At 35.5% G+C, this 27,084-nt stretch overlaps 1 protein-coding gene across 1 annotated transcript in view; it reads right to left on the minus strand.

The window, feature by feature from the left end:
* The window catches only part of Dpyd (dihydropyrimidine dehydrogenase), an 800,444-nt gene that overhangs the window by 353,081 nt on the left and 420,279 nt on the right, over positions 1–27,084 (minus strand). The window contains exon 14 of the mRNA XM_090333954.1: positions 9,507–9,671. Coding sequence (XP_090190080.1) covers positions 9,507–9,671 — 165 coding nt within the window. The remainder of the gene's footprint in view (positions 1–9,506; positions 9,672–27,084) is intronic.

Raw genomic sequence — 27,084 nt, forward strand, 5'->3', positions numbered from 1 at the left:
GTGAACGGGCTGAACAATCCAATCAAAAGACACAGAGCAGTAGACTGGGTTAAGAAACACCACCCCTCCATATGTTGCCTCCAAGAGACTCACCTCACCGCCAAAAACAGAAATTCCAAGTGAAAGGATGGAAATGAATTTTCCACTCCAACGCACCATGCAAAAAAGCAGGAGTAGCAATCTTAATCTCCAACAAAATTAACTTCTCAGTAAAATCGGTATATAAAGATAGAGATGGCCATTACATATTAGTAAAGGATACAATTCATGCCCATAATATTACAGTTATAAACATTTACTCCCCCAACACGGGAGCACCCAAATTCATCAAACAAACTCTCTTAGAATTACAGAACAAGATAGACTCAAACACGATCATTGTCGGTGACCTCAATACTCCACTCTCAACAACTGACAGGTCAACTCAACAAAAGTTCAGCAAAGACACCATCGACTTAAATGACACCATAGCCCAGTTGGGCTTAACAGATATACACAGAGTCTTCCACCCAACAGCGAAACTTTTTACATTTTTCTCAGCAGCACATGGAACACACTCCAAAATAGATCATATAATAGTTCATAGAAAACTTAAGCAGATACAAGAGGACTGATATAATTCCATGCATTCTATCAGACCACAGTGGAGTCAGACTAATTCTGAACAGTCAAAGTCAAAAAACATTCAATCACTTGGAAACTGAACAACACACATCTGAATAACTCCTGGGTAACAGATCAAATCAGAAAATAAATTAAAAACTTACATGAATGTAATGACAATCACAAAAGAACTTAAGGGACAGAACAAAAGCAGTTCTAAGAGGCAAATTTATCGTACTAGGAGCGCATATTAAAAAAACAGAAGAAGAGCATGTAAATAACCTAAAAAAACCCTGAAACACCTAGAAGAGCAAGAAAAAGTTAATTCTAAAACAACTAGAAGGACAGAAATAACAAAAATAAAATCAGAAATATCAGAGATTGAAATAAGATCAACTATACACAAAATTGATAAATCAAAAAGTTGTTTCTTTGAAAGAGTCAACAAAATAGACAGACCCCTGGCAAGATTAATAAAAAAAAAAGGAGAGGGGAGACACAAATAAACAAGATTAGAGACCCCATGGGAACAATCACAACTGATTTCCAAGAAATTCAGTCCATAATGAATAAGTACTACCAGGGCCTATATTCAAAGAAACAAGAAAATCTACTAGAAATGGACGATTTCTTAAATAAATATAGACTACTCACACTGAACAATCTCTTACAATGAAATTGTGGAAGCAATCAGGGAAATGCCAACCAAAAAGAGCCCAGGTTCAGATGGTTTCACTACGGAATTCTACAAGATGTTTAAAGATGAAATAACACCTAAACTCTTGAAACTTTTCTCAGAAATAGAAACAGAAGGAGCAATACCAAACTCATTTTATGAAGCTAATATTACTTTCATCCCCAAACCAGGGAAAGACCCAACTAAAAAAGAAAACTAAACACCTATCTTGCTAATGAACACAGACACAAAACTCCTCAATAAAATATTAGTCAACAGAATCCAGAAACAAATTTTAAAAATCATACACTATGATCAAGTGGGCTTCATCCCACAGATGCAAGGCTGGTTTAACATTCACAAATCAATCAATCAATGTAATACATCACATTAATGGAGATAAGGATAAGAATAATATGATAATTTCTCTGGATGTGGGGAAGGCATTTGACAAAATACAACATCCATTCATGTTGAAAGCACTAGAAAAAATAGGAATAAGAGGTACATTGCTCAAAATATTTAAAGCCATATATGAAAAACCTACAGCCAGTATTATACTAAATGGTGAAAGACTGGCACCATTCAACTTAAAATCAGGAACTAGACAGGGATGCCCAGTCTCTCCACTTCTCTTCAATATAGGCTGGAACCCTTAGCCAGAGCAATAAGACAAGAAAAGGACATCAAAGGGATCCACATAGGGAAAGAAGAAATTAAATTATCCTTATTCGCAGACGACATGATCCTCTACTTGAGTGACCCAACAAACTCCACTCCCAAACTTCTAGAATTAATAAACTACTTTAGCAAAGTGACAGGATACAAAATTAACCTTCAGAAGTCAGTAGCCTTCTTGTACACCAACAATACACAAACAGAAGGCCAAATCAAGAAAATGATACCTTCACAATAGCCCCCAAAAGAATAAAATACTTAGGAATTAACTTAACCAAAGATGTAAAGGAATTATTCAATGAAAATTATAAAAGCCTAATGAAAGAAATTAAACAGGACACTAGGAAATAGAAAGACATCGCAGGCTCATGGCTAGGGAGAACCAACATAGTGAAAATGGCTATACTGCCAAAATCGATATACAAATTCAATGCAATCCCCATCAAAATCCCAAAGACATTCTTTACTGAAATAGAAGATATAATTCAAAGATTCATATGGAACAAGAAAAGACCTAGAATAGCCAAAACAATTCTAGGCAAAAAGAGCAATGCTGGAGGTATTACAATACCAGACTTCAAATTCTACTATAGAGCCATAATAACAAAAACCACTTGGTATTGGCACAAAAACAGACCAGAAGATCAGTGGAACAGAATGGAAGACCCAGAAATAGAACCACATACCTATAGGCAACTTGTATTTGACAAAGGAGCCAAAGGTATACAGTGGAACAAATACAGTCTATTCAATTATTGGTGCTGGCAAAACTAGGCAGCCACATGCAGAAAACTAAAAATTGACCCTAGCCTTTCACCATGTACAAGCATTAACTCAAAGTGGATCAAAGACCTCAACGTCAGACCAGAAACTGTGAAACTGCTACATGATAAAGTAGGAGAGACACTGGAACTCATAGGCACAGGCAAAAGATTCCTGAACAGAATCCCAGGGTCACAACAGATAGAAGAGAGACTCAATAAATGGGACTACCTAAAAATAAAAAGTTTCTGTACAGATAAAAGCATAGTCGCAAAAGTAGAGAGACAGCCAACCAACTGGGAAAAGATATTCACCAATAATACATCTGACAAATGCTTAATATCCAGTATCTACGGGGAACTCAAGAAATTAATCCCCCCTAGACCCAATAAACCATTCACTAAATGGGTAAGGGAACTAAAGAGAGACTTATCAGAAGAAGAGATTAAAATGGCAGAAAAGCATATGAGAAAATGTAACTTGTTCAGCCACTCTGGAAAGCAGTGTTGAGGTTTCTTAAAGAAACTTTCCCTACAATCCCACCATACCACTTCTGGGCATCTATCCTGAACATCATAACCCAAGATATGATAAGAACACCTGCTCAGCTATGTTCATCTCTGCACTAGTCACAATAGCCAGGTGATGGAAACAATCCAGATGCCCTACTGCTGATGAATGGATACTGAAAATGTGGAATATATACACAATGGAATTCTACATAGTCAAAAGACAAGATAAAATAATGGCATTCACAGGGAAGTAGATGAATCTAGAGAGAATCATGTTGAGTGAGACAAGTCAAGACCTAAGGAACAAAAGGCACATGGTATCCTTAATATGTGGCTATTACATCCAAAGGGTACAAGAGCGAGGACTCAATAACTGCATACCCAATGCAATGGACATGGTATAGGAAACATAAACATACCTATATAGATATAAAAACCTATGACTCTATAGACATAATGTTTTATTTCATAAATTAATGTTTCTATGACATACAAACCCTTAGCCTAATTTTGATTAAGTTCTAAATACTAAGTCCAAGTGATTATAGATAGAGATTTCCTTCTTGAACACTTGTTTGTTAAACCTGTCATTTAAAATACGATGTAAAAATCAATGTTAATAAATTCTTAAAAAAAGTAAAATGAAAATGAAAAAAATGTGGGGAAATCTCTCTTCTTAACAAAGAAGAAACGTTTATATTTGCAAAAATACTTGCAACACAATGTCTGGCACACAGACAATTCCCCCAGTAAATAGTCCTCATGTAATTTTATAATCATGATCTATGTTAAGCACTCTAAGTAATGAGATTTGCATGCAACAGAATTAATAGCTTTGTAGCAATCCATACATATATATATATAGCAAAGAAATACATACCCATACTTTCACACTCATGCACACATACACAGATGAACATTCACTCTAATGCTATATCTTTTTAAATGATCGCACTAAGAGAAACTACTCAGACTCCAGAAGAGCATGATGAATACTTAGAATTGAAATTTTCAAATTCAACTTTTGGAACATAAATGGGAAAAATTAGTCTTATTTTGTAGTAACATCCTATATTCAGTATTCCTTAATCACAAATGTGACAAACCATAGAAACATGATAGATATGCTGCAACAGCACAGGCAGAGATCAGAGACTTGGTACAGTTGCTGTGGATACCTCAAAACACTTACGTGGGAGACCCTACCAAAATTTCAGTACTTAGTATATCCTGGAATGTGTTATGCCATTCTTATGACAGAGTAATACCTATAATTATACTCCCTGTATTACAAAAGTATAGGGACAATTTTATTTTTGTGTCACAGGAATCTTTCATAATCTCAGACATTTTGTTTTGTGCTTTCAAAACCAGTATTTGGAAAAGCAGAGGTTGTACACTTTTTCAGTGTACCTGAAGAGTCCAAAGATAAGGTTGAGATTTCTGAATTTAGATGCCTTTGGCTACCATTAGGAGGGCCGATAGAGACCAGCCATTTTATTTTGTTTCAGAATTTAATTAATTAACGTTAATTGAATTAATTTTTGTATGTGAATGTGTATAAGGCTTTTGTCTCAGTAATTAATAGAGACAGGATTTAGACAGCAATGAATTAATAATATAATAAAAATATGGCTGCATATCATTAATTCTTACATTCTTAATTTCTCTAACAAGGCCATTGATTCACTGTGGAATTTCAGCCTTTTGCCTAATACTATCACTGCTACCAATAGCAACAAATATCAATATTTGTTCACTAATCAAGTGACTTCAAATCATGTGGAGCTTGTTTCTTGAATAACAAGAATTTTTTCCAGCCTAAAATATAAGACTCAGAAGGCTTTTGCAGTGCAAGTGAAAAGAATTCACTTACGTTTTATTTCTGCAAGTCCTAATTATTCAGTATACTTCCTCACAAGTTTTGTTAAAAACCAAAACAACTTTGTTAGTAATACATTGTCCCCACAATGATCAGTTCACCAAATGTAATTCACAGAGAAAAGGAAACCTCAAAAATCAAACAAGTGTAGCCATGGCTATAACAGATTGGTTTACAAAGAAAAGAAAAGAAAACTCTTGCTTTTTACATTGTGGCAGGTCTTTGTTGATTTTATATTCACGATATCCCTTTAGTCTTCTCTGTGTCATGATCAATTGGTATCCACCTTGTCTGATATTTTGCTGGCCAACTTTCCCCGGGTACAATTTCTTTTTCAGAAATGTAGCCCTAGCTCAGAAGCTGCCACATTGGGTTGAATTTTCTGGTCCCTGTCATTAAAGGTGGCAGCCAAGCACTTGAGAATGAAGTGGGAACACTCTGGTGAGAGTGATAATTAAACTTTGAAAATGAAGGATCACCTCTTTTCACTCAGCTCATTGGGTTTGGCATCAGAATAATCCCAAAGCAATGGGGGGGGGGAGGTACCTACTTCTGATCAGGGCCATATCTAGGTGTGCACAGATTATTTCTACAGTTTCAAATGGAAATGCCATCTTAATTGTATTTAAAATGTTACCTCTGATATGAGGAGAAGATGTGTTATAAACTAGTTCTAAGAATCAAGAAAATAGTTCTAAGAATCCAGAAAATGACTCAAGTGTAGATTATACACTTAGATTATAAGTGAGGAATGAATTAGAGGAAAGAAAAGCAGGCATTGTTTTCACACAGAAAAAGCATTATAAAAGAAGAAAATTGTTACCAGGGAAATTGAAAAGAATATTGAAAGTGTCTTTTCTTTCTCCTCAAATATGAGACTGCCAATGAAGGAGTTCTGTCTCAGCTTTGCTGTCTCCTTACTTCATTTCTGGGTGACCATTATTACAACATCTTACTCTGCTTGAAAGACCGCAGAAAGTACTATGTGAGGTGAATACAAGACATGGATTTTTTTCTCTCTCCACTTAGTGCTTTCTCCAAATACTATGGAAGTAATTATATAAGAAGCTAAACTATTTTTTCACTGCATTAAAAATAGATCTGTATTTTTTAATGTAAGTAGTTATACTAGATGATACTATTATTAGAAACAGAGGATAAGAATCAACTTTTAAGTACACATTGCATATAGAAATGCAATTTTGGACAAAAAGGCATGACTTCTGTGATCTTCGGCTTTGCCATTGATGCCTATCTTAAAAACCTATTGAAAGAGTAAATGGCTTTAAAATATATTAAAGTTTTATATTATCAAACCTGAAGTACTCTATATGTGCTCAAACATCATCATTATTACAAGTCCATCACCCAGTACACAATACTATGTAGAAAGTTAACCTATATTAACATTTCTTTTTATAGTTGATCAGTTCCTAACCTGGTTATTTGGAGAAAAGCTAAGAGAAGTTGGTCCCTAAACAAACAAACAAAACAAACTTTAAAAAAAGCTTGCTAGACAGTCGTGTATTTTGCCTGTAATCCTATCTAATCTGCATGTTGAGATCTGAGCTCTGAGGAATTAGTTTCAAAGCCAGTCTGAGCCCAGAATTACAAGAGATTCTTATCTCCAATTAAATACCAAAAGGCAAAAAGCAGTGGTGTGACTACTGACTAGTGTAGAGCACTAGCCTTCAGTAAAAAAGCTGAAGAAAGCATGCAGGCTCTGAGTTCAAGCCCCAAGACCAACATAGAAAAGAAAAGACACTAACTTGAATTCAATACTGCAATGCAGTAGAGGTAACTGCAAAATAAAGCTCAGAAAGTTAAAAATTGCTAAAAAGGAGAAATTAATCATTCCATACGAGTCTTAATAATTCCCTTTACATTTTAAGGATTGTTTTGGGAAATATACACTATATTTGTTACATATTATTTCAAGGTAAGGAAGAACACTGAAGTGATTAGATCAGTATTAAAAAAAAACAATTAGCTTCATAGGCTATGCAAAAAGCGTTTTAGACACATTCCTTTGTAGGTTTTGTGATAAATGGGTTTATAGGCAAATATTTGTTAGATTTAAAATATTTAAATACTTGAGAATATCTATTATTTGAATATATGAACTACTCTCTTTTGTCCTGTTAGAAAATTTTTCCCATAATACAATACTATAAACTTTATACTTATCAGCTCTTTAAAACAAAGAATGAGGTCTGAGGATCACAATCTAAGCCAGCTCAGGCCGAAAACTCTGTGAGACTCTTATCTTCAATTAAGCATCAGAAAAGCTGAAAGTGGATCTGGGATTCAAGTGGATGAATACTGGCCTTGAGCAAAAGAGCTCAGGGGCAGTGCCTAGGCCTTAGTTAAAGCCTCAGTACTGGCACAAAAAAGGAAACAAAGAAACAAAGGGGGGAGGAGGAAGGGAAAGTACAATGCTGAAAAGCAATAATAAACATTGCATTTAAACATGATTATACTATAATATTTAAGTACAGTTCCTTAGGGAAAAAAGAAGGGTGGGGGGAATTGCCTAAGGATAGTGGACTTACTTTGTATAGGATGTTAGAAAAACAATAAATTATAATTCATTGAAAAAATATAAATTCCATAAAATATCCTGCCACCCATAAAAGAAATGCTAATCAAAGCAACTCTGAGATTCCACTTCACTCCAGTTAGAATGGCCATGATCAAGAAATCTAATAACAACAGATGCTGGAGGGGATGTGGATGGAGGGATCACTACTACACTATGGAAAGCAGTATGACAGTTCCTCAAAAGACTAAACATAGAGCTCCCCTATGACCCAACAATTCCATTTCTTGGCATTTGCCCAATTGTCCAGAAACAAAGACATACTAAATCCACTAGCACAATGATGTTCATTGAAGCACTATTTACCATAGCAAAGATATGGAACCAACTCAGATGACCCTCAGTTGATGAGTGAATCAACAAGATGTGGTATTTATACACAATGGAATTCTATGCTGCCATCAGAAAGAATGACATTGCCCCATTTGTAAGGAAATGGAAAGACTTGAAAAAAGTCATATTAAGTGACGTAAGCCAGCCTCAAAGGATCATAGGTTCAATGATTCTCCTTATTTGTAATAATTAGTACAAACCTTGGACTCTCCTAGCAGAAGATTACAATAGCTCAAAACCTAGATACCTAAGGCCATAATAGGATGAGGCTAAATGAAAGGACCACCAAGATAGGGAAACAAGAGATATATAATGTGATTCTTGTTCTTAATGTAGTATGTTATTTCTCAGCTCTTTTGTTGTCCCTTGGTTATTCTCATATTGTTACTGTATTTTACCTTGTTATCTAGTATATTGAATATATGTTTATTTGTTTATTTCAAATAGGAAAGGGAAGGGGAAAGGAAATGGGGACAAAAATATGAGAAGAGGTATCAATGTTTGTGAAGTAATGCACCTTCTATCTGGCCAAATATAACTGTAACCCTTCTATTAATTATAATAAAAATGCATAATCAAAAATGAACACAAAAATGATAAAATACATTTCATAAGTATGAAAAAATATCCTGCCACAGCCTTAGGTTTATATTTAAAATGATTTACAGTTTCTTCCTGAGTTTATCATCTTCTGAACACCAGCCGTATACAATGAAAATTCAATTAAATGGGTATTTCATTGCTTCTGTAGAAACTTCTGAGATCTTCCTGGTACCCCATTAATAACAGGGGCTCAAATTCTGGGGGATTGTTTTATGAATTCTTGAACTAACTTTCTTTCTCTTTCCTTCCTTCCTTCCTTCCTTCCTTCCTTCCTTCCTTCCTTCCTTCCTCTCTCTCTCTCTCTCTCTCTCTCTCTCTCTCTCTCTCTCTCTCTCTCTCTCTCTCTCTCTCTCTCTCTCCCTCTCTCTCTCTCTCTCTCTCTCTCTCTCTCTCTCTCTCTCTCTCTCTCTCTCTTTCTCTCTCTTGCTTTCTTTCTATTTTTTTTCTTCTTTTTTTGTGGGTCATGGGGCTTGAACTCAGCCTGGGCACTGTCCCTGAGCTCTTCAGCTCAAGGCTTCCCCTGTACCCTTGAGCCACAGCCCCACTTCCTATTTTCTAGAGGTTCATTGGAGATAAGACTGTCAGGTCCTTTTGTGCCTGGGCTGGTTTTGAACCTTGATCCTCAGATCTCAGTCTCCCGTGTAGCTAGGATTACAGGCATGAGCCATGAAGCCCCGCAAACTTACTTCCTTTTCTTTTTTTATCTTTCTAGGCATCAACAAAAAACCAGCAGATTTTTTCATAAAACATATTATATATTATACACATTAATATTTATAAGCCTATGAATTAAATGTTTAAATAAACATTCAACCAACATATTCCAGGTCTCTTGTTTTCAATGTTATTTGTACTTACATTGTTTGGAAAGTCAGCCTTTAGTTCTTGGATACTTTGACACCAATAGGCAGCTGTCTTTTCACTAATGAGCTCAATATTCAGGAAGGAGCTTTGTCCAGGGCCATACATGGGGCCAGAGGTGATACCCCGGATGATTCTGGGTGAAACATTTGTCACAATGTCCTGTTGAAAGAGTAAAGATATTGGTTGCTTTTGATCAAAACAAAACAAAACAGAAATCCATCATCTTCAGTATTATCACTTATATTATCAAATGGAATTTCTTATATTTTGGCATAAGACTGACTGAAATTCTATCACTTGAGTCATTGTTCTGCTTCTAGCCAGTTGGTATTTAATTGTAATTAAGAGTCTCACAGATTTTTCTACCAATGCTGTCCTTAAACCCAGGCTGGCTTTGATCTCAGCCTCCTGAGTAGCTGGGATTACAGGCGTGAGCTATCAATGCCTGGCAAAAGATGTATTTTTAAAACATTTTTAAATACAGTGGAACATATACTTCTTCCAAAGGAAACGGTAATTTTTTACTGCAATTCTAGGGTTAGCAAAGGAAAAGAGCAAACAAATTCAAGTATTAAATTTCTTCACACTGGTTGTGGGCATTCACAGCATAACTGGAATACAACTAAAAATTAAAACATATTAGGGAATATGTAAAAATGTCATCCAACCTATTCAGTCTAAGTATCTCCAATCATAGCTGAATTCCAATAAGTCCTAATGTTTATAAAGTAAAAGCATGCATCATTTTCCTAGAAATGAATTCAAATGTCAGTCTAGGAAGGAAAATGTGTATCACTAACTCTTCAAACTTTTACATAGTAGCAAATTAACTACAGAACTGTAACTAGAGACTCATATTCAGTGAGGAGAAAGTCTCTTTTCCTATGGTGGAAATGAGAATATCAATAACTTACTGATAAGTACAAACAGTAAACAGTAAAATTAACTTGCTTGTTAAGTGTAATTAACAACCCACAACTGCTTCTAAAGCTGTATTAACAATGAAGAGCAACATTCTTCCTTTACCTATGACTAAAAAGAAACAAAGACAGAAAAAAATGTTTCTTTTGCCAACTTCCAATTAAAATTAATTTTGAATAAAGGTCATTTAGTTAAGGATTTATCAGAATTAGTCTTTTAAGTACCCCTCCTCACCATCTTGTCACTTTTACTGAGATAACATGAACCCCCATTAGTATATAGCAATTAAGGTCAATTTACATATTTTAATTAAGAACCACCCCATATAAAACAATTAGTGTAATAGGCATACTAACTGGATTTCATAACATTTGGACGTTTTTCCAACTAGATAGACAGGAAACCTTAATTAGCATTAATTAGTGCTGATCTGCATATGTTTGATAAGGCATACCCTTGCCACAAAACATTATTTATTCCTGAATCTGCCAAATGCTACAGTGGCGGAGGATAGAAAGATTTTGCTTCACATTGAATGTTAATTTCTGGTAATTTACATTCACTTTTACATTTGAATTAGTGTATTATAAAATAAATGGTATAAATGTTACAATAAGCTTTCCCAAATATGCACATTTTTACTTATAGGAGTCATTCCAGTTAATGTTTTGCTAATTAAGTCTTTCCATTTCTATTGTATTTGTGTGCATCTTCACTAGCCTGACTTTGATTTGCTATTGAGAAGTCTTGTTACACAATCTTAATAGCAAAGTGACAAACAGAATCACTTTGGGACACTCCAGACTACTGGGTCAGATTTCCATCCTGATGAAATTGTTTGTAGCCTATCAGGCTAGTTCTTGTGGATTGAAATGATCTAAGACTTTCTGGAAATGTTTCCTTCAAAGAAGCCTGTTTAGTGTTTTGTTTTGTTTTGTTTTGTTTTTTTCTGTATCAATTTGCAGAGCTACCTTTTTTAAGCCTTGAAGTTCTTTCTTCTTTTCTGCTAACTATTCTAAATTCAGTTCACTTTAATAAATCCAACCCAAGTCACAAACAGTACTTAACCCAAGACGTGATTCCAGTCCCCCTTCTCTTTGACAAGTCATATGCCCAGCATCAGGCATTTCTACAAAGGATGAATTACTCAGGTTAAATGAGTGCATTGCAATTTACTGGTCTGGGAGCATAACTTTCGACATCTATGAGGGTAAGATTTGGTATTTTAGTAACATCCCTATTGCTTGTCCATTCTTCAGATTTGATTTCAGTCCCTCTCAGAATTATTTTCAATCTCATCAACTCTCAAATCTCAACAAGACAAAATCTTAACAGGACACAGACTCATAAACACTTTCTACCTTCCTTATGATGACACTTGGTACTCTCATTGCCTCTTTGCTCAGGTGGTCATGGACTGTGGTTCTCTTTCTTCAGCCACCTACATAGTTGCGATTACTGGTATGTACGTACGACTATGCTTGGCCTGTGATTATCTATGTTCTTGAATGTATCTTCGATAGGGCATCAGATTTGCAAGCAAGAAAGTGTATTTTGTTTCTATATTTCATGTCTTGATGCTAGTCTGACATGCAGCTGGCACATACATCACATTTCTTAAAGAAGCCTAAAATGAACCATAGGCACTAGAGGAGATCTTAACCAGAAACATAGGGAAAAACATTTACTGTGTCCTGACTCTATTATGCTACTGAACAGACATTACTAGCCAATTCCTCTAGGGCTTAAGTCTTTACTTGCTGATCCCTCAAGGACCCTTTCTTCTGTACCCTAACATGGTTCCTACCTCCAAGATTCTGTGGCAGAGTGCAGGGTTACACATGACCATTATTGTACTCTCCCATGCTCTGTCTCTGTTAAGCCTAGGTAACAATGGCCTCACAGCCCTTCCTGATATAGAGCCTTAATCTGTTAAGGGTGAATGAGCTGTAGGATCCAAATACATGGATCCAAATTCATGTTGCCTTGGGTGGGAAATCCTAACCTGATTCACAGCCTCCTGGACCAGGTGTTTCTTGGCTAATGAGCCTATCAGAACCATACCTACTTGCTCCTTGTGTCTGAGACCCAGGCTAGGATCTAATTTTCACAAGTTATGAAGGTACTTTTCAATATCATAAGACAAGACATAGAATGGGTTTTTAACCTATACCCATGATCAGTCTAGTACTTCTAAGCCATAGACTAGACCAAGTCCAACTCTAGGTAGCAGTCAAATGAGGTGATGTACAGAGGGATTACAGTTGCATTCATCAGGTAGTGTGTACATTACTTCTTGAACATTGTTACACCTTCCCATGTTTTTCTCCCATTTTCCATCCCCCCACTCTCTCCCACTTACCTTGTTTTTCTTTTACCTTCCCTTTTACAAATAAACAAATATACAATATACCAGGTACCACATTCAGTACAGTAACAATATGAGATAAATCATAAGGGATAAGAAAGAGAAAAGAAATAGCTTCATATAGTACATTATGAACAAAAATCACAGTAATAAACCTCTTGTTTCCATATCCTGGTGTTCATTTAGCTTATCCTGATCCTGTATGGACATATGTAGATTGCTTTTGAGCTATTATGATCCTCTGTTAGGAAAATCCTACACATACACTAATTGTTACAAATAAGAGAAACCATGGAGCCTATGTTTGTTTGGGTCTGCCTTACTTCACTTAATATGATTTTTTCCCCATGTCTTCCCATGTCCTTACAAATGGGGTAATATTCTTTCTGATGGCAGCATTGAATTCCATGGTGTAAATATACCACATCTTCATGATCCATTCATCTACTGAGGGACATCTGGGTTGGTCCCATATCTTGGCTATGGTGAATAATTTGAAATTCAAACAGATAAAAAATGCTCTACACGAATTATATATAACTACAGTGTTCAATTTGAGCTATCAGTAAGTCAATTATTCACTTCCTAGAAATTGCAAAAATCTATATTTTAATAAAATCAACAAAAAGTAGACACATTCTGTACAAGTGCCCTATAATCAATCAGTCATTGAAATTTTACTGTACCTACTTACTCATTTTTGTTTTCATAATTTATGGAACCTTTGGTACTGCTCTGACAAAAATTTCCTTTACTGACCTGAGACATCTAGAATTTGTTTTTAATTTGGTGAAAGATGAATGAAAATGAGACTACCAATTATCCCTGGCTAAATGATTAAAGCTAGAATTTCAATAATTGGGCAATAACTAATACTTTTGATCTGGGAATTGTAGAATTTGAGTATGACTTCATAAGATAATATTTTTGCTTTAATATTTAATAGTTAATGCATATTTGTATAGCTTCAGGGAGCTAATACAACAAAATAAACACATCCAGGGATAGTTAGACTAGATAAGAGTTCATCCTCTATAAACAAGAAGATGAATCTTCACAACCTTTTTCAGATTTCTAAAAATAGATGCTTATGGAAAAGGAAATGTGAGGTGGTCTTTCTCCTCTGTGTATCAGTGAAACTACCATTATAAAACCAAATGTTAGCAACCTCTTAACCTCTTAAGTGATGTTAGTGATTTTTCAGAATTAGTAACAAGATTTAACTAGTAATAAACTGATCATATGTGTTTGTTTAAGTTCACTTGACCTCTCTCATCCTAATAAAAAAAAGTCTAAAGTTTCCATGGTTACTACTGAATTAATACAGTCACAATGGCCATAGAGAAAAGAAAGGAAACTTTGCAGAAACGTGTTGAAAGGAGGCTGGAAAAAGAATAGGGGGGTTCAACAAATTTGAATGAAAATAAACTTTATTATAACACATACACCATAATATATAACAATTGTTGAAATGATAATTTTCTGCAAAGAATATACATGACATCTAAAGCAAAAAAAAAAAAAAAACATAATGGGGCTGGGAGTTTGGCCCAGTGAGTGCTTGCTTAGCATGGATGAAGACCCAGGTTTAATTCCTTGGAACCACATACATAGAAAAGGCCTGAAGTGGTACTATGGCTCAAGTGGTAGAGCCCGAGCCTTGAGAAAGCTCAAGGACAGTACTCAGGACCTGAGTTCAAGGCCCAGGACTGGTAAATAAGCAAAAAATGTATGTTCAGTGAAACATGATAATATCATAGACAAATGAACCTATGTCTGGAAGTAAACTAATTCAGGAATTGGGTCTCCTCATGGAGTAGGTAGATACATGTGAAAGGGTATCAATGTATGTGAATTAATGTACCTTCTATATGGCAAATGTCATGTAACCCTTCTATTAATTACAATAAAAATATATGAAAAAAAGAAAATCTTTATTAGTAACTATAGAAGTGTTAGAATGAGAACTCTGTTCAATGAACAGTGTGGTGGTCTACTGCATGTGAAACCTACATAAAAGCTTATATAAGTTTACCTGAAGACCTGTGAGTTAAGTCTAAGGTATATTTCTTTTTTAAGTTTCTAAATTTCTGCTGTGGGATTATTTTGCCAAAAGAAAAGTTTTAACTATTTTTATAAATCAGAATTTCAAAATCATCTTCATATTTATTTTTGTAAATATTGAAATATCTCTAAAACTTATATATATCATATATCTAAGTATACAAATATCTTCTAAAATTATATCAAATCTAATATGACATTATTCCATAAAAGAGAATACTTTGTACCAACTCAGAAACCAGACATGTTACATAACATAATTCTATCTTTACATAACTGCCATTTACTAGCCTGGGAATAGCAAAAATAAATTCCATCTTGGCCTACATTTCAGTGTAATTCTATCTCTTCTCTGAATAAATTTAGCATTTTATTTGCTTTGTGAACTAATGGCTTTTGAGCCACTCATATAAGTGTGATCCTAGCTATTCAGGAAGTTGAGAAGTAAGGATCATATTGAAAGCCAACCCAGGCAGATAAATCCAAGAGACTGGTGTCCAATTAACTGGTAAAAAGCAGGAAGTAGAGGTTCCTGAAGTGATACTATGCTAGCTTGAGAGGAAAAGCCAAATGACAACTTGAAGGCCAAAGCTTACACCTGATTACAAGCACTCCCTCTCAGAAAAAATTAATAGGAATATTAACCTAGAAATATAACTAATTATTAAAGATTATGTGCAGTTAAAACTATAGAAATGATAATAATGTAATTGGCTTTGGCCATAAATATTTCACGTATGTACTATATAACTATCACAACTCTTTCATGCTCTTGATGAAAAACAAAGGCTTAAGAAAATTATCCATGACCTATTCATAATTGTATATCTACTAAGTATTAAAGCCAAGACTAAATCTCAGACATAGTTATCTGAATGAGAATCTTAATGCTACATGTCGATAAACATACTGCATGTGGATTAATTAGAATTCATTTTCTATATTTATATTTTATTGTAAAGATGATGTACAGAGGGGTTACAGTTACCCAAGTCAGGTAATGAGTATATATCTTTCTATTTTTTTTTTGTCAGTCGTGGGGCTTGATCTCTGGGCCTGGGCACTGTCCCTGAGCTCTTCCCCTTGAGCAATAGTGTTACTTCTTTCTAGTGGCTAATGGGAGATAAGACTCTCACAGACTTTAGTGCCTGGGCTGGCTTTGAACCATAATCTTCAGTTTTCAGCCTGCTGAGTAGCTTACAATGACTTACAAGTGTAAGTCACTGGCACCTGGTGTAGATTTCATTTGGAACACTGTCACTCCCTCCCTCATTTATTCCCAGGGTTTCTCCTCCTGAACTCCCAGTCCCCCAGGTTGTACAGTTCATTTCCAACATAGTGTCTAATAAGTAACACTGCAGAATTAGTTTATAATTTGTCCCACGAATTCTATGATTCCCCTTCTTCCCACATCATTAGATATACTTTTATACAAGACAAAGCATACAGAAATCCAAACAAGTGAGAAAAGAGAATAAACCAAAGGTGTGGGGAGGGAATAGCAGCCATAAGTGCTATTGAAAGAAAAAAAAACCTGTTCCCATTTCTTGAAGTTCATTTTGGTAAGCATCATTTTGTATGACCATATGTACATAGCTATTGAACCCTGTGATCCTCTCCTAGAAATAGTCTTTGTTAGCACTGTGTGAAAGTTTAGAGTGTTGTTTAGTTACTCATGTACAAGTATAATTATCTATCTTTTACTATCCATAGGATTTGCTTATAGATTTATACAACTCATTTTTTAAAATTTAAATTTTTTATTTTTTGATATTTTTATTGTAATTCATAAAAGGGTTACATGATATTTGCCAGATACAACTCATTTTTGTTGCAGGAAAAATAAACAACTTGGACAAGTTAATGTGTGTGTGTGTGTGTGTGTGTGTGTGTTGGTTCTGGGGCTAGGGCTTGAACTCAGGGAATTGTTCGGGGCTTCTCTCTGTTTAATGTCTAATGCTCTAACTCCTGAGCCACAGCTATACTCCCAGCTTTCTTTTCCTGGCTAATTAAAGATAAGAGTTTCAAGGACTTTTTCCTGCCCAGGTTTGCTTTAAACCAACGCCCTCATATCTCAGCCTCCAGAGTAGCTAGAATTACAGGTGGAGCCACTGGTTTCTTGAAGGAAGAAGAATTTTATGTAATATAAAGTAGGGAAAACCAGTTTATATTACAGTGTTTCTGTCTTTTCTCTGTGCTTTTATTTTTTCGTATAATTTTATTGTGCATGTGTGTGTATGTGTGTATGTGTATATATTTGTGTACATGTATGTGTGTGTTCTGTCTCTGCAGGAAATCAGATTTCCTGTTCAGAATAAGTTCAATATTATACAATTGACAAGCCCCCAGCTTATAAGTTGTAGTATAGAGACTTTTCATGTCTTGCAAATTTGTGGGTCAAATTTAACCACTTGTGTCAAAGAAGGACTGAAATAATATTGGATACCTCTCCTTTGCTTAATTACCTGTGCCTAGCAAAAGAGACATAATTAGGATTCGACTGTATGTTCATATAAACAAAAATGGAGAAATTGGACCTGGGAAAGTATTGTTAGAGGACTCTAATCTTCAGGGACTATATTGTGTAAGTTCACAACAGAAATCTGAGCTGTATATGTCACACAGACATTGGTGTAATATTGTTCACTACAGAAATGGCTTTAAAAAAAAAACTAGACAAAATAGGGCCCTGGGGTGTAGCCTAGTGAGAGTGCTTGCCTAGTGTGTAACAAACTCTGGGTTTGATTCCTCCTTACCACATATACAGAAAAAAACGAAATTGGCCCCAACCTTGAGAAAAAGTATCCAAGGACAGTGCCCAGGCCCTGAGTTCAATCCCCAGGATTGGCAAAAGAAACAACAACAAAAAAAGAAAACTAGACAAAATAACTTTTCATTAAAATGAAAACTCTTCATAACTGTGAATAAAATATTATGATCCATTTGGTATTTCTAGGACCCAGAACTCTACAAAATCCTACAATCTTCATAAGTTTTCTCACATTTCTCACATGAAATTGGAAAGTGATCTAAATTTCCAGCATGCTTTGGTTTGTTAAAGATCATTAACACAAATGGATGGGCCAACTTAAGCTTGAGTGTGCCAGGCCAAATGAGTGGAATAGGAGGTAATGTAATAAGACAGTGCAAAAAGTAGAAAGGGAGACAACCCATAGTAACAACCAATTGTGTTTTAGAAGGCAAACACAAACATTTCATCACTTATCTTGGCTTGAAGAAACGACTGATGGGTGCTAACTTTGCTGAATGTCATCTCCATGTTAAGGAAGAAGTTTCATCCACATGATGTATGGTCTTACTACTCACTTTGGCCAAATGTCTTCCTCTCTTACATAGAGCCTATCAACCTCCTTGATTTGATGTCCCACATTGAAGAAGCATTGAAGTGCATTTTCTGAATAGGTTTTGTATATTGCTGGCAAAATGCTATGTGACAGACTTTTGCCCCACCCCACCCCTGAGATTTGTGACTCTGTAGACTAGTCTTGTTTTATTCTTTGACCTTTCCTATTGGGTTGAGTAGACATCACTATGTATCCAAACTTGTAGGATATTTAATGAAATAGCATGTCACTTATCTGCTGTGAAAATTTGATAGATAAATATTTGTTAATTTGTCAAATTTCCAGGCAACCCAGAAGTCATGGGAGTTCAGAGGTGAGCGACTTTAGCCAGAGAATGGGTAATGTATGAGAAAGGAACCAAAAATGAAAAATGGCAAGAACTAACAAGCGGGGGTCAGAATGTACAGAGTCCCAAGTGACTTGTAAGAAGGTCAAAGTTTTCCTGTCTTGTAGGCTTTGAGAAGTCATTGGGCTATGTTTCCTATTCAAGTTATTAATACCAATAGCTCCCCACAGCTGTGTATTCAGAGATAAGTTTTACAAGACATAGATGAAGGGCTTTTTCAGTGCTGATATCAGATGGATTATAACGTGATTAATCAACAGACAGACTGATTAAATTATAGGGTTCAGTGTTCAGATAAGAGATTTGGGATACAGTCTGCCAAACTGTAATTAACTTAGAAATTTCTGCAGGCCTGCTTATAAGATGTTCATGTGATATGCTGTGAAGAAATCTTTTCCAGCTCAGAATAGCAGCTGTGAAGGTATGAGCATGAGTCAATTCTAATAATTATTAATTACCTTCAAGTGTTACAAGATAATATTCATTGAAAATGGCAAATACATTTTTTGAAAAATCTTTACTCTTTATAAAATCTTTACTTTTTACAAAATCTACATAAACTCTCTGGTCTTATTCTAGAAGCCACTATATATGTAATTCAAGTAAGTTCTAAAAGATTTATACAGGAGTTTTCCATTTGGGAAATGCTGTTATGATTTAGACAAAAATTCTTTTTCAAATAACACATATAAAATTATCATACTTTTTAAGGAAAAGTACACACTTATAAATACAGTATACTGTTACACACACACACACACACACACACACACACTCACACACACAAAGCAAAGATCCTGTAAGACATACTAGCTCTAAGGTGGTATTTGTGCTTAAGGTTTCACCCTATCCTGATGTTCTAAAGAAAGTACGCTTGAGATATCAAGAAAGGAACACTTGAGATATCAAGTTATAGCCATGTGGCAGGTAGATTAGAAACTTCCATATACAATAGGAACAACAACAACAGATACTATCAAGTTATATCTTAGAAATGACTAGAGGGCAAAAATAGGGTACATGCCCATTCCACCATTAATTGTGGGTGAAAAAGAAGTAAATCTCTCTCAAGAATTCAAACCTGGGCTTGGAGTCTGGCCTAGTGGTATAGTGCTTGTCTAGCATGCATGAAGACCTGGGTTCGATTCCTCAGTACTACATACATAGAAAAAGCTGGAAGTGTTGCTGTGGCTCAAGTGGATCTAGCCTTGAGAAAGCCCAAGGGCAGTGCCCTGAGTTCAGTCCCCAGGACTAGAAAAATAAAGAATTCTAAACTGATTAGGATTTTAAAACTCCAGGAAAGCATGTGGTTTAAAAGTGTTTCCTGGTCATTATGTCTTTGTATATTTAATAGAAGCAATGCCAAACTCCAGGTTTCAAAAAATAACAAGGAAGCTGGACATCAAAGACTCATGTCTGTAACCACAGCTAATCATTAAGGATCTTAGTTTGAAGCCAGCACAGACAGGAAAATACATGAGAGTCTTAATCTCCTATTAACCTCAGAAATCCAGAAGTGAAGCCGTGGCTCACATAATAGAGAACTAGCTCAACAGCTTAAAGATAGTACCCAATCCCAGAGTTCAAAACTTAGGACTGGAAAAAAACATCCCAGGGAATATGAGCCCATCATAGAAGAAAACCACCGAAGAAATAAAAAGAAGAAGAAACATATTGCCAGTAACACATGTTTAATGTGCTTAAACCTAAAAGGGAATTGAGTCCATAATCAATGACTGAGGTACTCAAAACTTAGCTAAATTTAAAATACAGTGAGATAGAATTTCTAGAATTAAAAATGACAATTGGGAAAAAAAAGAATGTTCATAGGTTGGGGTTAACAGAAGATCAGACATAATCCAATCAGTTAAAAGGAAGAGTTGACTTGATGTGGCGTTTGAGAATGTTACATGAAAGGTAGCTTAGATAAATGTCATGTATTACTTGACCAACAGGATTTAGTGATATGGCAGAAAGATTAAGAAGGAAAAGGAAAATTGAATTGGAATTTGCTAGAGGATTATGGGGAAATTTAGAGAAGCAATAGTTCACTATTCATTTATACAGTTGTATCATGCTTTACCTAGTTCTCTTCAAAATGTAAAATGAAGTCCTCAATCAGAAAAATCAAAGACAGCATATGTCCATAAAAATGGTAGTAATATGGAGAGTGCAGGCTAAGTCTCTATAAGACTTTCTGGGATCTGGTGACTCATGTGTATTATCCTATCTACTCAGTAGCCAGAGACCCGAGAATCACAGTAGAAAGCCAGCCAGGGCAGGAAAGTCCATGAGACTTACCTCCAATTAACCACTAAAAAGACTACAATGGAGCTATTGTATAAATGGTAGAGTGTCAGCCTTGAATGAAAAAGCTAACAGAAAATTCCTAGGCTCTAAGTTCAAGCCCCAGTATGGAAACCAAAAATAAATAAATAAAATAAAAATCCAAGACTGGAATCTAACAAGATTAGTATATGCATTCTGTCTTTATTTGTTTCTAAGTAATTTTTTTAGGAAGGATAGAATTCTAGTCTTTAAGAAAAAAACATAAAATAACAAGTTCTTCTACTATGGTCATTAACACCATTTTCAGTGTACACTAATGAAAATAACAAAATGCCACTTCTTTGTACAACTATAAAACATATATTTCCAAGCAGAGATATTGCAGTCCATAAAAGTAATCTCAAATCTGTGTTAAAATCAGTTTACACAACACAAGGCTATTTTGGCTGCCTGGGGAACCTGACCCAACAATGTCTTCCTGGATATGGGAAGATTTGGGATAGAAAGGAGAGAGATTTTTTTTTCAGTGAAACCATTTAGCTAGTTAAAAAAAGAAATCACTAGCCAGGTGGCTGGGACTCACACCTGTAATCCTACCTATGCAAGAGGCTGAGGTCTGAGGACTGTGATTCAAAGCCAGCTTGGGCAGCAAAGTCCAAGAGACTTTTATCTCCAATTAATCACCAAAAATCTCGGAAGTGGTGTGTTGGCTCAAGTGGTAGAATGCTAGCCTTGGGCAGAAGAATTCAGGGACAGTGCCTACGCCCAGAATTCAAGCTCCACAATTGACAACAACAACAATAAAATCTTTGATTGGAGCTTATGTACAAACTCTCCTACATATAAATTGAGCAGCTATGAGATTTAATAATTAAAATAATAAAGCTTGAAGCTTGTTTTGTTATACTTCTAATACCCTCCACTCCACAGTTGAGTTTCCTACATGAGACCATAAAAATGCTTGTATTATAATTACAAAACACCATTTAAAAAATGTATTATGTCCTAGAGCACTTAGCTTTGACAAACAATTACTGGATCACATTCAACTGAATACAAAAGGCAATCTTTATCACAAGGTTAAAATTAGCTTTGGAACAATAAATGCTTTCAAACCTATTCTCAACTCTACACTACTTTGCACCAGCCTCTTTTGAGGAAATGAAAACAAGTAAACTTAAGGACATTTGAAAAACTTCCTGTCTCTGTCCTCTAGAGTTTTTTAAGTTTCTTTCATTCCATAAGGAATAATCTTGTTACACCTGATGATGACCATTGTGACTTCATCGGAAAATATTTGATAAATTCAAAGCAAAAACAAAACAAAAATAAACTACCAAGTAACCCAAAAGAACCTGAGAATTCTGGACTTTTGGAATGTATCATTCATAACGAGATTATTTATTTATAAGACCTTTTGGTAAATACTATAAGAAATAAAAAAAAATCCAAAGACAAAGTAGAGCAGAAACTAAAACTGCAATGTACATGTTCATCAGCTCCAACACAGAATTCATATATTTGTCATCTATCTTAGATAGGCATAGGCCAGCTGCTTTTGTTGTTCATCATTTATATAATTTTCATATGGCACATGTTCTTTTTTATTTTTTGGCTAAAGGTTTATGCCATGTCAGAAGTTGTGTTTTGTCTTCACATATGAAACTTATTAAAGCAAGCATCACTGAAGTGAGAGGCACCGAGATGCTGAGTCCATGAGTATGGCATGATGGGGTATGCTCTGTTCTCTGAACTCCGTATTGCTTCTCTGACTAGGCCTACAGACTACCCTTCCCTCAGGAGATCTTCCAGAAATTCTCCAGCCCAGTTTTAAGCCCACAATCTTATTCTAAATAGGAAAACCTCCTTCCTCAACCTAAGATCCTGAGAAAAAGTGCAAAGAAACTTGCTCAAACAATAGGATCCCAGCATCAGACCCACCGTTAACATTGAACCCTCCAGCTACCTGGGACCCTACATGCACCGACCTCTCTCCTCTTGGTACAATCTTCTATAGGAAGGATTTACCCACAACCTGTTTCCAAGGTATACGCAGATGTCAGACTCAACCCCAAGTATTCAGGGACATGCTTGATGTGCAGGCAGGCCAATCCAACCGGAGCCTGGCAGTCAACATTCCGCTGTAAACCTAACCTGCCTACCCCAGTCCTAATAGCCTTTCCAATAACCTCTGCCTCTTTGCTCAGACACCATGAAAGGCCAATTCCAACCCCACTTCCTTGCATAACCTCTAGATTCCATGGGAAGGTTGCTGCCCCTTGCTGTTCTTCAGTAGAGTCCTAGCCTGTTGAGACTTGATTCTCACCTATTCCTTGTCCTTTGTCTTTCTCCTCCATTTTCCTAACACTACCCATTACCCCTACTTAAGTACTTCAATCTCTGCCACCATTCCACTCTGCCTCCTGTCTCCTGACTCTTCTCAGGTCATCATGGAGTCCCTCTTCCACTTTCTATTAAAGTTGATCAGGTCTGTTGAGGTCCTTTTCTGCTCTTTCTTTATCCTAATAACCTTGTTACTCAGTTTCCTAACATGGCGTCCTCATAAAGTGATCAATGTCTTTGTACCACACTGTTCCTACCCTGTAAGTATATCACTACAAGCAGCCATAACTCACAGGGTATCACTTAGAAAGCCAAACATAGACTGTACACAAAATCTCCTGGTGCCTCCATCTGGAGCTTCTGAACCTCATCAGTACATTGCTGTCATTTATGATCTAACCAGCCTATGGCATTTTAGTATGGTAGCCTGAGTGAACTAAGACAGCTTACACACTTAAGAATTGTTAAACTTGTAAGAACCATTCTTAGAAAAACAAATGAGAGGTAGGATTTGGCTTATAAGACTGAAGTTTATAGGACTCTTGTCTCAAGAGCGAGGGGGCAGATTAAAGAGAAAACCCAGGGATCACTTCAGAAGACCAATTGGAAAGATCTCTTTGAGTTTCGACTAAATTGAAAGAGTAGAAGGTAAATTGTCAATCAAAGGCAATTCGCGTCTTAAATTCAGTAGACCATAGATCTTAAATGCTTGATAATGAATAGCAAGAACAAACCAGTATCTAGCTAAGGCACCATAACTGATTATAAGAGATATATTTATTGAGGAAGACATTTCAAAATAAGCTTATACATGATGGTGCTTTTTTTTTGACAAGCTTTCAGGAAGTGCCCAAATTTGAGCTAAGTTCTTTTGAATCCTCTGTGGATAATTACACTAATGTTTTTCAGCAGGAAATTTATTCTACAAAATAGTATAAAGGAAATTCTTTTAATATACCAACTTCATTAGGAACAAAATGGAGGGCTAATATCTGTAATGTTTGTAGCAGTCCAGATAATTATATTCAAATTTAGGTGAGAGTTAAACAAACATCATGGATCTCCAGAAGCCTTTTATCTGATGAATCTAAATGTAATAAAACCTCATGGTCTGATTACTGAAGGATAAAGAATGAGTAATTTATACACTGCAGGCCTACAAAAAATACAACTTGTCTGCTAAAATAGCCCTAAGGGAAGTTAAAATTGAAAAGAGAAAAGACATATAAATAAAATACCATTATTTCTACAGAAACTTTTTGGTTATGCTAGAGGTTTTTTTTTAAATGAATAGTGTTGTTATTATTACTAACATTGCTGGTAGAAAAACAAAGTAATATATATTTATATAGTATCAAATCACTAGCTGTACATAAAAAGAATATTGAAATTCACTTACTGCAATATTGATAAGTTTGTGTTTGTTTAATAAAATTAAATTCTACTAAAGACTCACAACTTAGATGCTAATACTAACCATAGAGCCTCATTAAAGTCTTCTAATTGGGTTAAAATGTTTTGGATCAATTTGTAATGGAAATAATTTCAAAGTAATCTTATTCTTTGTTTTGAAATGATTTGCAAATCTAATATATAGAGAAATGTGGAAGATCACATGTACCTTAGCTGTAGACAGTAAGGTGTCTGATCTGTTGTATTAGAAAAGATGGAAAATGTGGGCTAGGAAAAAATAGATGATTGCTTATTCACATGGAAACAGCGTCTATAATTATAAAAAGGAGGCTTTGCCCTTTAGCTCTCCATATTCATTATTTTCACAAGTAACACATGGAACACCACACAGATTTGAATATTTTCCGAATAAGATGATATTTATTACATGCACTGAAGTTAGTCAGAGAGGTTACAAGTAAGTACTCCAACAGACTGAGAGCCCTCATCAAGAGACACAGGTCAAGACTGACTACCCCAAGTTGACTTCAGTCATTTGGGATGGAAAGCAGGTGTGGTATATTGGTTTAAAAAGAAGTTAGATTATTTGGTTTATGGAGTAATTCTTTCATCAAAATAGCTGTGCTAGCTTAGGTAAATAACATTTCATTTTCCTCATTGGCAAAATGAGCCTAGTCAGAAGTTTAAAAAGATCTCAAAAAGTGATTGTGATAACCATTAAGAAAAAAAGATTCCCCTTGAATAAGGTAAATCAAGAGATAAATATTTAGGACAGAAACAATATGAGATGCCATAAAATATGTGGTATTATTTCATGCCTTCTATGCATTAGAACCCTAGGGTTTACCAGCTGCCATAAGATGTAGCAATGATGTACCCTTTTTGTATATGCACATATAGTGTATATACATATATATGTTTGTATTTGACAGTGCTAGGGCTTGAACTCAGGACCTGAGCACTGCTGTCTTTGAATTTGTTTGCTCAAGGCTAGTGCTCTACTTGGGTCACAGCTCCACCTTTGCCTTTTTAAATTAATTTATTTTTGGTGTTAATTTAGTCTCATAGTCTCCTGCCTGGGCTGTCTTCAATCATTGATCCTCTGATTTCAGCCTCTTGACTAGCTAGGGCTATAGTTGTGAGATACCACTAAACAGCTCTGCTGGAATATTTTGTGAGCATTGACATTTATCTGCAGTGTTTCTACAGCTACAAACAGATGCCTTTGAATTAACTGTCCTACTTTTAGAAATCTATTACAGAAAAATAATACTATAAAACAACAAATACAAATATAGTTTAGTATCAAAAATGTTTGAATATATATAATTCCAGTAAGAAAGAAAGGATTGAGGTATTGTGGCTCATACCTGTAATCCTAGCTACCTAGGAGATCGGAGGATCGAGGTTCAAAGCCAGCCTGGGCACTAAAGAATGTGAGACTCTTTCTCCAATTAATCACTAGAAAACCAGAAGTGGCCCTGTGGTTCAAGGGGTAGCTGAAGAGCTCAAGGTCAGCATCCAGGCCCAAGTTCAAGTGTACAACAGAAAGAAAGAAAGAAAGAAAGAAAGAAAGAAAGAAAGAAAGAAAGAAAGAAAGAAAGAAAGAAAGAAAGAAAGAAAGAAAGAGAAAGAAAGGAAGAAGGAAGGAAGGAAGGAAGGAAGGAAGGAAGGAAGGAAGGAAGGAAGGAAGGAAGGAAGGAAGGCAGGCAGGCAGGCAGGCAGGCAGGCAGGCAGGCAAGAAAAAGAAAGGATTGAGGTATTTTACATTTATTTAGGCCAATGGTAGATAACTTGCTTAACAAGCACAAGGCCCTGGAAACCTCCCCAGGATGGAAGGGAAATAAAGGAAGAAATTATTAGATAAATCATTCCTTATAAAATTTATAAAAGTCACATGGCTGTTAAAAATGAGTGACAAAGAGAAATGGAGGGGCAAAGGGTAAACAAATGCAGCACTGGTGATATTCACTACTATGTTGAAAATTAATCACACAACTTGGAGGTGGGGATGGAGGGAAAAGTTGAGAGTGAGGGAAGGAGTGACACTATCCAAAAAGAAATGTGCTCTTTAGTAACCTAAGTAACTGTCACCCGTTTGTACATTACCTACAAAATAATAATAAAAAAGGAAAAACAAGAATAGCAAATACTGAGGTTATTTATCTCAATTTGGCTTATATTCTGGACAGCTAATAAGTGGAAAAATAACTATTTTTAGTGATAAGTAGCTATTTTAGGGAAGTGTTAAAAATGTGACAGAAGTTTATAAAATGGTTTATTTAAATATAAAGTAAGGAATTTTTTGGATCTTGTGTCATTGAATTGTCCCTAAGTTTTCATCTCAGAAGATCCTTGAAATAATCATTCCCTTCTACAAGACTGAATGACTCTGAACGTGTGTTCATTCACATACACAGATGCATTTACATACAGACATACACACAAATACTTTCAGAGGAA

The sequence above is a fragment of the Megascapheus bottae genome, chromosome 6 (genome assembly GCF_031878675.1).
Source record: "Megascapheus bottae isolate mThoBot1 chromosome 6, mThoBot2.hap1, whole genome shotgun sequence".
Taxonomy (NCBI): Eukaryota; Metazoa; Chordata; class Mammalia; order Rodentia; family Geomyidae; genus Megascapheus; species Megascapheus bottae.